The sequence below is a fragment of the Acanthopagrus latus genome, chromosome 8, assembly GCF_904848185.1.
Source record: "Acanthopagrus latus isolate v.2019 chromosome 8, fAcaLat1.1, whole genome shotgun sequence".
Lineage (NCBI taxonomy): Eukaryota > Metazoa > Chordata > Actinopteri > Spariformes > Sparidae > Acanthopagrus > Acanthopagrus latus.
Window position 1 is genome coordinate 14015926 of NC_051046.1, and position 14939 is coordinate 14030864.

Sequence of the window (14939 nt, forward strand, 5' to 3'; positions counted from 1 at the left end):
CAAACAATTCCAGACACAGGGGAATTTGGCAGTTTTGTCCACCAATTCCTGAGAAGAGTGTTCTTGGCAGCCACTCATTTTTTTGTGTCATGCTTGACAGGAAGTGTGCAGCTTTTTTGTCATAATTGACCTCAGCTCGTTTGGAAAAAAGGCTGCTCGTAGTTAAGAGAAGTGATACTTTACCAGACAGTCAGTTGGAGGCCAAACAAATATAACTACAAGCTATTGAAAGGAAAAAAGTTAACTGGCACAGATATATATTTTGTCTGATCAGATCTTCTTTCAGGACTGTATGGGCATGTACAGACCGTCCATCAAGCGTCCTGTAAGATTGATGTACATGTATTATGAAGAAAACACACCTTTTATTTACTTTTTTTCTTTAATGTACTACTATATCAAGTTTGACCTCACAGAACTTTGCATATCTTATCCCCGCCTGCAACCTGAGCGGGGGTAAACGCAGCCACAATATCTGCACTACAGAGGCTCTTGCAACACTGCCAACCATTTCACGTTATTGGAGGCATTTGGATTAGTATTAATATGTACAGTATTATTTAAAGGGGCTTGAAATATATCAGTAAGAACTTGGCTCATCGTGACACAGGAAGCGTGATTTCATCATAGATGCTGTAAAACCTTCCTGAACCTGGAGGAAATATGATGTAGTTTGTTTATAGGATTATGTCACTGTATGTATCTGTATATATTCTGTAACTATTTATTTTTAATGTAAATTTGTAAATAATACAGATGCTTCTACCTCTATAAAATTTGTGTAAATAAATAGACCATTATGAGACTATTTTAAAAACAATTCTTCAATGTTGTGTCTTCAGTCGTAACTGAAATGTTCTTCGAACGGCCACAGTGGTCAAAACAAATGATTTAATTTCAGACATTTCAGACCAGTCTGCATGAAAAACATCTCCTACTGTGATGGATTACAAAACTCCAAGATTAAATGGTTAATTAATTTTCATAACACATGGAAATGAATAGAACTGCTCTGTAACATTAGGAATGATAAGAAAAATTATACATGACTTGCTTACTTTGGTAACAAAGTTAAACCAGTTTAAACCACAGTCAAATGAATAGAGAAATTAACGTCAAACAATGATCAGATTACGAATTTAAATGTGGATTACAATGCCAAACCCCAAGAGATTTAACATAATGGGGAGGTGGTTTGTAAATCTGTGTGACAGTTGAGAAGCTCAGGTACATCACTGGTATTATTATATGACCTAGTTCAGAGAGTTTGACATGTAAACATACATGTAGGTGAAAGTTTTCTGGGTGAAAGGAGACCTGGTGAATATCTAGTGGAAAATCTGTAAATGTCTTGACAGAAATCCTTTGAAAAGACCTCACTGACAGATCACCTTTGCAAGCCAGTCAGGCATACACTGCAAACTGGGAGTGGCTGGTGAAGATGAGGTGGAGCAGAATACAACGTAACCTGTCATTGTCAAGTATATTGCTGGACTGACACTAGATATACAAGGGTTGTTGGTTAGAGAGGAAATGACTGAAGATCAGATGAGAGCCATCTGCAGCTGCAACCTGCAGTGAAAACAAGAAACACCCATGAGTGGGTAATAAATGCATCCATTCAGTCTAACTTGAGGGACAAGTCTGAACATGAACTGCAGTTACAGAGCCTGAAAGGTATCAGGTGAAAAATGTCTGACAGTGATAGTTAATAAACAGAAACAATGTGTTACCAGATATGTGATCTCATAGCAGGAACAAAATCCCCAAGTTTTTTGATTGAGGTCATATCCTCTATTTTCATCAGGGGATTTTTTTTAAGGTTTTGGCAGCCCAGCCAAATGCAGTATGTTTATACTCAATACACTTGCTAATAGATAACAAAGGTCTGGTATCTGTGCCTTCAGGAAACCTCATTTTGGTGATTAGAAACCCTGTTATTGTTCATTTGAGAAAGATTTACACAGTCAAATCGAATATTTCTACACCAGAGTAAGTCCTGGCAGTTAAGAGAGGGTTTGAAACTGCATTTAAAATCAGTTAGCTTGGCCAAGTATATTAAGGCAGGGGTATTGTCTCTGGACTCTACAACCTTTAGTTCCAAGAATAAATGTAAAGGAAGACGCATCTAATAACATGCAGAAGAAAAGGCCAAAAAGCATTTAAACTTTCATCTCGAGATATAACACGTCCACAGAAACAAGGCTTGACATAACTCAACGATATGTAGTGATAAAATATGAAAAAGTAACTGGGAGGGGTCACATCTGGAGACGACTATTATTTTGAAAATCCTGACTTCCGCTCTGAGCGGCCTAGTTACCCAGGCGCTAAAGCTAGCTAAAGAGGAAAACAAACACCGAAATAACGTCAAGCGGCGTTAAAACTACACGAGAAAAAAATGCAATTGCGGCAAAGGCATACGAAATGATCAGATGACTTTACACTCGTGTTTTGTAGGGATGTACGCGTATCTTCAGTATGAGCTGCTACAGCTGCTTGCCTGCCGTCATAAGACTGGGTGCTACTTCCTGTTTAACCGGACTAACCATGACAACCGGTCACAACAGTTCCGGCTAATACAATCGCCTCACTGTTTTGCCTTTGGGGGCGGAGTGAAGTGTAATGAGTTGGGTTCTTCTGTATTTCTAGAGCACAAGTGTTAAACTAATGACATTGTTGACTGAAAGAACAGGACGTGTGTCACGTGTTTTCCACAGCAGAAGCTATGGCGGGATTGTGTAAACTCACTCAAGCTAAATTTAAACACATAGTAGCAAACCAGTCACTAAACAAATCTATAGACAGTGTTGTATAAAGTCAGACGCGAGTAAAAGTGAACATATCTTGTTATATTATTACTTTGTTATTAGTGAAAATCGCCCATATTGCTAACTTATACTTAATTATAAGTTATAGCAAATAAAACATATTTTCATGTAAGTAGATGCTATATGTTATGGGTGGGCCTGCCTGGATGATGTTCTGTATTTCATGTAATTGTATATATATATATTTCTTCCAGTCTTTCAGTCTGATTTCCAATAAAATTACATTAATTTAAATGTGCCATGTAATATAAGGTAGCTTAACTAATCAAATACATGTAGCAGAGTAAAAACTACAGTATTTGACTACAAATTGTAGATGAGTATAAGTATAAAGTTGCAGAAAATGGTAATACTCATGGAATGCATAAGTACCTAAAAATTTTATTTAAGTTGAGTTCCGGAGTGAATTACCTTAGTTACGCTCCGTCACTGTCTAGAGATGCAAATATCGTTAAAAATGAAGATTGTAGCGTTCTTGTGTTGGAACATTTTTATCTTCTCTGAGCCATTTGATCCTACCAGAAGAGCAGCAGTCCTATCAGCTTTCCCCACTGATCACCGCTGGGGAAAGAAACTGTTACATTTGAGGGGCATCAGGAGAGCATGGGATTTTTTTTCCTTGGAGAACCGCTGAGCAACTCTTCAACAAAAGAAGGATAATCAGAGGCATTTGTGAATTGTAAACCTCTGTATCCCTACCAGAACACCACACATTGGCAGAAAAATGCATCTGACAATTGCTGTTTTTGTCAAGGTTGGCAAGAAGCTGCTAGTGTTGGTTTGCACGCCACGAGCTATAAATACTGCAGATTCAACGGCTGACATCGTGTGAGAGGCCCCAGTTGTAAAGTGGGTTAGGTCGTGCAGCTGCCGTTGTGGTGGGTCTCTATAAGACACAGGTTGCTGTGGACATGTTAGTTGGAACTTAATAACTTTGATCTTGTCCCATATACCTGCACCAAAAATACAGCTTACATTCTGGTGAACCAGATGAACCAAACTATACAGGAAGACCAAAGAGTTGCTCATGCAGGAGGAAGTCCAAGTCATCATGACTGAAGTCTGTCTTTCTCCAGGACAAATATAATTCAAGGTACTTCCTCTTGGTGCAGTTTCGTTTTGGATACTGAAGTCCTCATTTATTTCCCAATGAAACCCTGCAGTTATTTTGTTGTCTGTACTGATTATTTTACACAGTAAGGCTGACTGACGTTTTTGTTCTTTTATCAAGCCTCACCAAACGCTGATGATCACCTGCTATACACTGAGTACAAACACCAGGCAACATAAAGCATAAAAGCAAATATAATACCTATTCTTTACCTACATGTAAATTTACCTTTGCAGTTATGTAAAACCAGAGATGCTAATGCAAATATGTCACAGCCCCTTTAGTATTCAAAGTCTTCCAGGCCAAAATCAAACTTGGTTGGAAGTCTTACTAAGTTACAGCGAAAAGGTAGAAACTCAAATGTGCTTCAGCACTGAATATCCTTTATGAGTTAAGTGATTTTTCAGTGCCATTTTTTAATGTTTCAAGACAGTATATCATAAGGAAACCTCAATCAAGAGATAACTACCTTCACTGAAGTATCATTCTGAACCGAAAAAAATTCAAAAAACTACATTAAGGATTTCTACATTTTGTTCACAGTAAGTGTAAAGTAGCAAACATCAGAGTTTTTCCTCAGCTTCTGTTTGCCTGGCATGTTGCGACACACTGCTGAACAACTCTGTCAACAGTAAAAGGAAGTGACTGCAGGGGTCAAAGTACAGGACGTGTTGTAACACACTCACAGTCACACTCAGGAGTCTTTTGAGAGCACAAACTAAATGTTTTATTTTGTCTCCTATAAACAACTTTTCACTGAAAACATCATGATTCTTTTTTTTCCCTTTCTTCTGAGAAATGTTTTTTCCCTTATCCAACACGTGTTTACTGCTCTTGGTCATCATCTTATCTCGAATCTCAAACATTTTTAGACTTGTCTCACTCAGCTTTGTTTCTTGATCCCTTAGCTTGACACATGATAACACAACTGTCAACTTCTCACAGGATGCATGTTATATACACGCACTGACACTGAACACAGCAAAAAACAGAGAAGGTTTAAATGTGTTGACATTGGACTGGACTATCAAGCTACAAGTGGCATAAACTGACAGACAAATAAAACCCTAATTCCACACACATTTAGCTGGTGTAAACATACATCTCAGTCACACTGTCACATGTCACTTTTTTGTTTGTAAACTAATGACATTAAAAAAATTGATAGAAATTTGGACGGAAATGATTGGAAAGGACATTTCAGTGCAGCTATACAGACAAAAGCACAAACATAGTGGTTGCATGAAAATTCGCAGAAGGCACATGTGACCAAAGAGGACATAGTTGCGCACATGTGCCTGTCTTAAGAGGAACCCTTGGGACGGGTGAAATGTCTACACTTTGGTCTCCTTCCTCTTTAGTGAGCCTTGTAACTTCTGGTCCAGTCTGGTTTTGGAGAGTGTCTGAGGCCGGAGTTTAGGGCCAGATGTGGGCGGGCAGTTCTCGTCTGTCTCCTCGTCATAGTCGGTGGAGGTGGTGGAGATGGTGGAGGAGCGACGCTTGGCTCTGACAGTTCCTCCCTGCTGAGCTCTTGGTGGAGCCCCCTGTTGTTGGGTCATTGCGGTGCGCAGACAGTTGAGCCACTGCTGTTTGTGGTAGACATCGTTGACATGCAGGGTGTGGGCCTGGCCGTGGGATGGATCCAGAGAGCTCACACGAAATACGTTCTTAGCTAGAGAGACACAGAAGGAACAGAAATACAGTCAGCAGGCTTTTTTAAGGAGGTGTAGGATGCAAAAATCAAGTGTAATGGCACTCCCCCCCCATTGTCATCAGCACTATAAACACCCCAAATGATTTACAGTATTGCTGTTTTTAATTTTTATTTTACCAGAAAGTCCCACTGAGATCAAATTTATTTTCCAGAAACCTGGAGGTACCTGAGGTAGCAGCTGTACAAAATCACAACATATAAGAATGCAACAGATACAACAGGACATCCAATCCAAAATAAATCAGAGGAACAGATATTAACAAATTTAAAAAATGACCTCCCTCACCACGCTCCTCATGATGACCTTGAATTCATCAATGGGTGAAAGTGTGTCTATTTCTAGCCCTTTGCAGGTTCTCTCCACAGAGTGAAGACAGGGAACAGTACGGTGGTAAGTTGGAAGTTTTGCAGTCTTGCTTTATAGTTAAAAAATATAAAAGTGCTGTCGTCTGTTTGTCGTCAGTGATTTCCAACCAAATAATGCAATGCTGAGTAAAAGACTTTTTCATTTTCATTCATTTGTAATGAATTGTAAAGATACATGGTACACTGAGTAAAGGTGTGACATTATGGGGGAGGCTGCATGCACACACGATACAGTATTTATGTCACTGCAGTCAATCAGGTATAGTATTTTTTGTAATTCCTCCATCCCATCTAATGAATATTTTCATATTGTTGGGTCACATTAGTATGCACAGTGTGAAAGGGGGTTTCTTATTGTGATTAGCCAACACAGATTAATCACCCAAGTATGTTCCCCTCAGCCCTGTAAAGCATTTTTTCAGCTTTGCTTCACTTTCATGACCGTTAATTGTTTTCAGCCACAAATTATGTTTAAAACACTGAGATAAACGCTTCTATCCAGCATCTATTAGATACAGCTGTTGAAGAGACCAATATTTCATCCAAGGAATAGAGATTAAAGAGAGTGAATACATGCTCTTACATACACCTGCTGGTCACAAACACAAGTCTAAATTAATAAAAACATTGCTCCATATCTGCTGTGTGTGTAAATGACCAACTGCTTGCCTAAGCTGCCTTATCAAACATGTAAAAGGTCATATGTCAGTGTTGTGTTCCTGTGACAGGCCGTTCCTGCTGCCCTCCAGAAGGCCATAAAATCAGTTAGCACATAATCATTACCCACTTTTTTTTTTTTTTTTTTTAAACATACTTTTTGTTTTGTTTGAGGAATAAAAAGCCCTTTTACAGTATATTTTCTCTTGTGAACCTTGTAACTTTTCTATTTTACTCAAAGCCCAGTTTTAAAGATGTGATAGCAGAGAGACTGTGATTGGATTAGAGGTGTCTGAACTGTGTCAAAAATTCAGCTATATGTTATGAACACACGTGAAAGGGTTTGAGAGGGCAGAGTTCCAACTACATTGTTTTTAAAGTGGACATAGTAAACACAATGTATGTACTGTACTGAAAATGTGATCTGTGTAATGCAAGTGCACAATGTCAGCAATAGCTTGTAGACAGACAACTACTTGCTCAGTTACTAAGTATGCAAGTGCAGTGAAGTAAAGGTTAGATTCTATAATTTACAAATATACAAAAAAAAAATTCTCAATGGTATCAGTGGAAGCCAAGACACACCTTTGTCTGTCTGTCCCCAGACCTGCCTGTGCAAAAGCAAATCTAATGTTGCAGCTAAGATTAGATCGGAGTCAGCTCACGTGGTGTTCAGAAGGTAACCAGGTGTCTAGCAGTACTTTAAAAAAAACACTGACAGTCCGTGTGAGGGGCAAAATGTTAATGCTACACTATATGTCACATTTAAGCCAGCAACTAATGATGGTTTTCATTAAAGATTAATCCTTGAATAATGTTTCTATTAATCATTTACTCTTTCTCTCTCTCAAAAAAAAGTAGGATTCAAAATGCTTTGTCCCAAAAGAAAATCCCAGACCCAAAATATATCTAAATTTATATTGGATAAAAGAGGGAAAAGTGGCAAATCTTCACGTATGAGAAACTGAAATCTGTAAAAATGTTAATGAGTAACACACATCTGCAGAAAAAAAAAAAAATCAGCAAAATGGAGCCACTGGAAACGCTCTGCCAGCAGGTGGAGTACATCTCAACCAACCTTTCTCTCCAGCGGTGAAAGCCCCTCTGAAGGACCCTCCCATACGGATCTCTCCATCCTGCAGGTCCTCTAAAGCCAAATCCCGAACTGGGATGGGCTGTCGATACACCTGGAAGCAGCTCCTGTCGTTTCGGGTCACCGGTCGGGTCAGAACCAAGAGCTCGGAGAAGAGGAAGACATGCAGCCTCTGAAGAAACACAGATTACACATTGTTTCAATACGAGACAATGTTTAGATAATGGTTTCATTTAGGGAGAGTTATCAAAATTCTCACCGAGCCACTCTTGTTCCGCAGCTCTCCATGACAAAGTAGAATCTTACAGTTGTCTATAAGAGGGTCGCGCTGCCGATCATCCAGATACTCCAGTTTGTCTATATAATACTGACACTCAGACTCCCCTTTTCTTATGTTGATGTCGGACAGAATCTCCTGGATTATAGTGATCTGGATAGACAAAGGATAGAAAGACTCATCACGAGACTAATCGATAAAACAATAAAATAAAGTAAGAGAAGCATTATTATCAGATTCAAGAGCTAAATAAAAGCAACAACTCTGTGATTCTGACAGTATGTAACATTGATAACATACAGCTTTCTCCAGACTGGCTACGTCTGGGTGATCAGGAGGAGTGTGTCTGAGGATCTCTCGCAGCAGCAGTGGGTATTTCACCAGGCGAGATCGTGGGATGTCCAGGAAGCTCCAGAGGTCCAGCTTCCTGCTGAAGGGCGACTCCAGGCAGCGCTGCAGGAAGTCCTGCACTCGCTTGTCTTGCTTTTTCTGGTCCAGCAGGGCTTTAGCTGCAAGCTGGTTGCTGCAGTAGTCTTTGTAGGCATTCAGACCAGGCAGCTGAGAAGACACAGTGACAGTTTTTACATGCTGAAAATAGTCATATTTGAAGCGCCAACATGTATATATATATGCTCTTATAATGTGTTTATATGCTACAGTACACACCCAGTCTATAACTATCTGTCCGATCTGAGCTACTGTTCCATCAGGGCCAGTTTCCTCCGTCAGTTTCATCATTAAATCTGAAAATAAACAAAGTAAACACAGTATAAATGACTTTTTAGCAAGCAGAGACATTTTTTAACACACTTAAAGTCCAAACCGGTGACCTACCCTCATGTAAGGGGATGTATGCATCCAGGTCACCAAATATGTGAGCGAGTTCTTCCTCTGTGATGATGGAGAGCTTTAGCATCGGATCATGATACGCCTGATTTTAAAAATAAAAAGTGTGAGCACAAAGGGCGCTTAAGCATTTTGATTTCTTTGCATGATTTTATATGTAGAGATTTCAACCTTTCGTGCAAGTTGGAGATCTTCGATGAGATCCTGTTCTCCCCTGTAAAGCTCATAAATCGCCTGGAGAAGAAACACAAGAGAAAGTTACTTTTTCTGCTCTGTGTGCATTTAACATGACTTTTGAAAGACCCAAGTGTCGAACCTCTTGTCTCTTGATCTCTTTGGTGGAGAAGGTGCTCTTCTGATGCACATCCAGTGTCTCCGACCACAACGTGCTGTTCCTGCGTTTCGTGGGGGTGGGACCTGCTGTCTTGCTGCTGGTTTTCAGGGGCATACCTGGTGACTTGCTGTCACGCAACGACATTGACTAGGAGGAAAAATACATATTTAACAGTCAAACACAAATTCTAAAGATTTTAAAATTCCACATGTAGGGTGTGGCATGAATATGGCATTTACCTGGATGGTTTGGCCAAAGCGCCGCACTGCTCCATTCTTTGAAGGCGAAATCAAGTTGACGAGAGATGAAACTTTGGCCAGAGGCCGCACGCGCTTGTTACTGGGCTCCTGAGAGTCAAAGAAATAAACTTTTATCCGTTCACATCATTGGTTCCTGAGATGTAGAGCTTTGCTGCAAGAATGCTTCAACTAATACAGTCGTATTCATACAAGGCTCTTTTAGTTAATTAACTTTTAACTAATGTTGCTCAACACCTGATAGAAATGCAGTTTTACATATGCATAAATGTGTTTTTTTCCTTTTTTGTCATATCTACCTTTGCTTTTATTACTGATTGTATAATGGGATATATCATAAAACACTGCCAGAGGTATACCCCAAAATAATAAGGCTTAGGTGCAACATCCAAAACATTTTGAGCACCACCAATGCTGCACTGATGTTAAATCAATGTAAAGAGGATCAGAACCAATGGTTGTAGATCGTTACAATTTTTTGGTTATCTGCTTTAGCTTTCTCAACTTTTTGTACACGGTCATTCGAATTTGAAAAATAAAAACAGACATTCTATACAAACTATTATCATCATTAGCTATTAAGTAAACTCAATACAAGCTGGATTTTGTTGGGCCAGATGTTGAGTGGCATCAGATGGAGGCAGTTAAAATGCAGCAAGGAAACCCTTTAAGTATTCCAAAAACCCTGTGACAACATTGACTCCAAACTCTATTGTTTTATTCCGCTATCATATATTATAGCTGACTTTTTTCACTCTCTCAATTTTTGGGATATAATTATACCATCAAAATGAAAATGTGATTTGTTGATATTGTGTGGAAAGTGTATTTAACTACTTTCACAGAGCCAAGAGACTGTGATCATGCTGAGGGACAATGTGGCACAGATTTTCTTTCACCAGTACCATTCCTCCGGCAGACACATATGCCAGTCTGAGGGATAGTGGGATTATCCTGAGCTCATAGCACACAACATGTCTGCCTGTGGCAAGGACCTGAGTCATACAGAGGGATTAAATTTGCTGCGAGGACATGTTCAAGGGTGCTACACTAGACTAGCATCCGACGGACGGACAGGAGGCTGCCCTGGCGCTCACCTTGAGGTCGAAGCTAGACAGACTGACGGTGTCATCGTCCTTCTCTTTGCGCTTTCTCTTCTGCAGCAATAGAAGCATACACACTGATTAGTTTCAAAAGTCTGAAAGAGATGTGCAACAACATGATCACTGCCAGACAATATGATGGCTCCATGTTTGAAAAAACATGAACTTACTAGACTGAAGTCCCACGGAGTCCCAGGAGTCAGAAATGTGAAGGAGCTTCCTCTCTGCAGTGGAGGTCTGCAGGAAATCAGACAAAGAAGCAACGGTCAACCAAAATGAAAACATCTATTTTTACTGTTTTTGTGGCAACAATATCTCTGCTGAGGGAGGTTTGCTCATCTTCTATTGACAAAGAGAATCTAATCAGAAGTGAGACGTTGGCAGCTGAATTACACTACAAACAACGAGTCAGAGCATGAAAACATGACTGAGCTTGACCTTGATTTCTACAACAACAGCTTGGTTAACTTTGACAACAGAATGAGACAAAGTATCACAGCTTTTGTAGGGAATGCATTTCAGCTCTGTTAACGTGATGGCTCCCTGTTATGTTTCAAATATGTCAAATGCTGAGGAGTTTATCTGATGACTGAGGGATGTTAGTATTTAAAACCATATAAGGAGCTGGACTTCTCACTGCTGCTGCAGAAAAAAAAGTCAGTTATGGTGACAAAACAATGTAGCTACAGAGAGTTACAATGTCGTCTTTTTAGTGAATGACACCCTGGGGCCGAGGTCAGCTGAGCACACTGATGCACAACCTACTTCTTTAAATCAAGCATTCAAGTCACGCTGGATGTAACGTAAATATGAGCGGGAAAATGTAAGAAAGTGACGAATCTGCAAGCCAAGACACTGAGATGTGATTTGTAGGATACAAAAAAGACATGTCAACATGTAAACAGAGGAATGAATATTAGCTAATAAACATATAGGTTTGGCACTTTGTAATCATAAATGACTATATTCTGGAAATGCAGCGGAATATCTTAAGCCAACACTAATACTGAGTATTATCTCAACCTTATCTGAAGTTTGCTTTTTTGCAAGTCTGCGAGAACAAATATAGGTGACGTGCAGGTTGAACAATGCAGACGTGCTTTTGTATAAACGATAACTGAATCAGTTTAAAGAAACCCATGAGATCTCATTGTGCTGTTACTCAAGAAACTGCTATTTTAAGTGAAATTAAGGCAGAGAAAAGACAAAAATCACCTTACTGTTCCCCACTTTTAACAAAGCCAAATTGATAGAAGTTTCTTCAGAAATTTGTGCTGATGCAAATACCACTACACTTAATTTACTTAAATAATTTAAATAAATAAATCTATTAGCTAAATGTTGAAAAGGGTTTATTAGAGTAACAAAAATGTGTTGGTTCAAGCTTCTAAAATGTGAAAGTTTAAATCATTTTTACATCATGGCAAATGGAGTATTTTAAGTTTTAGACTGCTGATCAAACAATATACAAGCAATATGAGAACTTTTTTTTGGGGGGGGGGGGGGGGGCTTTCAGAAATTGTGATGGGTGTTTTTCTCAATTCATAAACTGAACATGAGCAAAAAAAATATTAATCAATAATAATAATAATAATAAAAATCTTTGATTTCAGCATGCATGGGTCATACATGTACTCTTAGTTTAACATGTTTCACTATCAATAAACAAACTGATTACATGATTTTCACTGCTTAATCGTAAAACAAACAAACAAAAAAACAGCCAGTTAAATACATAGGCCTACATGCATTATATTATACATATTTTGTTACATTTAGTGTCCGTTGTACACGGAGTTGCTCAAAACGCAGCTGAATGCATGGCAAATCGTGTTCAAAACATCCGAAAGCATGGCTTCCGAGTTGCACTTGAAAGCATCGTTTGCCAGTTACAATACCAGCCCTGCCCGTCACAGAGTTGGCTAACTAGATAAAGCTAGCTCGCCCAAGTTTGCTAAAAACTCAAGTTATTTCAAACAGAGTCTTTACAGAATTAATAACACATAAAGATGTGATATTTTCGACCTGATCTACTCACTTCTTTGAGTTATTTCTCCGTAGTGTTTTAGGAGAGGGCTCTGCAGCGCTGATGACGCTTGTAATGGACGTCCTCGATGACATCCTGCGCAGTTTGTGCTTTTTGTTCTCCACCGTCCCTCCGCTCATTTCTTCATTTTCTTCCATTTTGCAGGAGGTTTCGTTGTAAGATCGGTTCTACCGTGGAGTAGTTATGGCTAAGCGACCAAACAACAAAGTCCAGACGAATGAAAACTGGCCCGATGTGTACAAAGAGAAGCAGACGATCGATGACAACAGAACACACTCCACGGCGGAAGTTTGAATATGGCGGATTCTTGGAAATGGACCAATCAGTAGAGGCCGTGGAGCTCTGCTGCTAGGATACCATGAGGTGGGAGGGGCCAGGGAGTCGTCAGTAAAAGGACCTTGAATGTAGCCTGATCATGTTTTATACCAGCGAGGAATAATGAGAAGTAAGCGATTGTCTAACATATTATAATTTCTCCATACAGTCTTTGTTTATCAAATAGTGTAATAATCTAAAGTTACATTACACATAAACTATTAATTCGGTGTCGAAACCTTGAGAGAAATATATAAATCATCCCTCATGGAATTGATAAACACATAGTTTTATTAGATTTTTCGTATGATGTTGAAAATAATTAATTCAGTATCTCCTATATGGCTCTCTCATATTCTCTTAATACTTTTAATAACACAAACAAAAGAAAGGATAATGTCACTCCTTTTTTGATATTGTCACATTTCAGTGTTAATAACTTCCCAGGGTCTCTAAACATTGTGTTTATTTTACAGAGAGTATGCAGCAGTGTTAATTAACTGAAGCTTAATTTCAACAGATTTTTTTATAATTTATATAATAATCTAACAGGCACTGATTTAAGATGTAAGGATTTGCTGCTCTTTCCTTTTCATATCGTTTTATACAAAATTACCCTTCAGCTTTGAACAGCTAGTTGGTCATAAAATGCAACCTGATACATCAATTTGAACTTGTGACACTAGACTATAGTCTACGCAGCTATTTTATAGACCAAATTATCCAGTGATTTATCTTGAATAACAGACAGATTCATTTGTGGTTGATTACAGACGAGCAGCATTTGAATGTAAACTGCAAAAACATATAATCCTTACTGTCATATTAATTATTGTTTTGAGTTCAAGGAGTTCAAAAGCATTATGTGGGCTATTACTTGGAACTACTCGAGGAGGAGCACTTGATGGTTTCAGGGACACAAGTGGAAACATGATACACTGAACATTGATTCCATCAGTAAATGCATATATGTCCTCTCTATATTGATTAGTTTATTGTGTTGCTCATACAATATTTATTCAAGTGGTATATGGTCAGCCATCTTGTGCTACTTGAATGCCTATAGCACAGTAACAAGCAGACAATGACCTGGTAGAAACATAACAAGATGACTTGTTCATAGCTGCTTTATGACTTTTTTTTATTTTTATTTTATCATCTTTTAGAGCCTGCAGGTGGTCAGATTTGCACTCTGGGTTGCTGCAGCGAGGACACAGCCTCTATATACTCAAACAGCTCTATAATGTGCTGGTTCCTAGCCTCTCACTAAGAATCTAGTGATTTTCTTTGTCATAAATGACAGAAACGCGTTTTTGGTGTTTGGACTGATGCATGGAGTAAAGAAGAGAATCCCACTTTAGGCTCTAGGAAATTGTAATGAGCAATTTTGTATTATTTATAGGCAAATCTGTTAATCATGAAAATAATCACCAGGTTTTTCAATAATGAAATTAATCTGTAGATGCAAAATTAGTATGCACTGCAGTGGATGGTCTCTTAATGGTTACAGAATACATACCAAGCTGTCTTGAATGTATAATAAATTGTACAGAGTTGGTCAGTGGGTACCTGAATCTTAGTTTTGCTCCACACTCTATTTTTATATTTAAACTGGAATACTGTGAGAGAATGCATGAATGTATATAATATTTAAAAGAACAACAAATACTAGTAATGAAATGTCTCATTTGAATAGACAGACTTGTTTGTGTTCAGAGTCAGGGATGTAAATATTATAAAAATACAAATGTGATATTACCTCAGGAGCCTGCCTGTGACTTCTCTGTTGCACATTTGTTTTTCATATACAACTCAGAGAGTATTTTCAGTATGAAGGCTACGGTGTCATTAATTCACTACTAGGACATTTGAAATACACTTTTCTTTTCCTCCATTCAAGGATTGGGGTTAGATTTTATAGATACTCAGTGAGACTATTTGACCGTCCTCTATAGGGACCATCAGTCAATCATGTTGATGAGTTCCGT

The 14939-nt window shown here is 38.7% G+C and overlaps 1 protein-coding gene across 1 annotated transcript; it reads right to left on the minus strand.

Moving 5' to 3' along the window:
• Window positions 1-4643: 4643 nt before the first annotated feature.
• LOC119024370 (neuroepithelial cell-transforming gene 1 protein-like) lies at window positions 4644-12918 on the minus strand. Its single transcript, XM_037107113.1, has 12 exons — window positions 12628-12918; window positions 10760-10826; window positions 10584-10643; window positions 9469-9576; window positions 9212-9376; window positions 9067-9129; window positions 8884-8980; window positions 8716-8792; window positions 8350-8607; window positions 8032-8202; window positions 7758-7944; window positions 4644-5614 (listed from the first exon to the last, which is right to left on the minus strand). Exons 1-12 carry the CDS (start codon window positions 12771-12773, stop codon window positions 5277-5279), a joined length of 1737 nt encoding a protein of 578 aa, XP_036963008.1. The 5' UTR covers window positions 12774-12918; the 3' UTR covers window positions 4644-5276.
• Between the last annotated feature and the right edge of the window lie 2021 nt (window positions 12919-14939).

Bases quoted from the DNA above. Each gene is read 5' to 3' on its own strand.
- LOC119024370 (XM_037107113.1), bottom strand. From the start codon at position 12,773: ATGGAAGAAAATGAAGAAATGAGCGGAGGGACGGTGGAGAACAAAAAG. The intron at 10,644-10,759 runs GTAAGTTCATGT...CTATTGCTGCAG, and splicing joins CTCCGTGGGACTTCAGTCTA to AAGAGAAAGCGCAAAGAGAA. The intron at 8,608-8,715 runs GTGTGTACTGTA...GTGTCTTCTCAG, and splicing joins GACAGATAGTTATAGACTGG to CTGCCTGGTCTGAATGCCTA.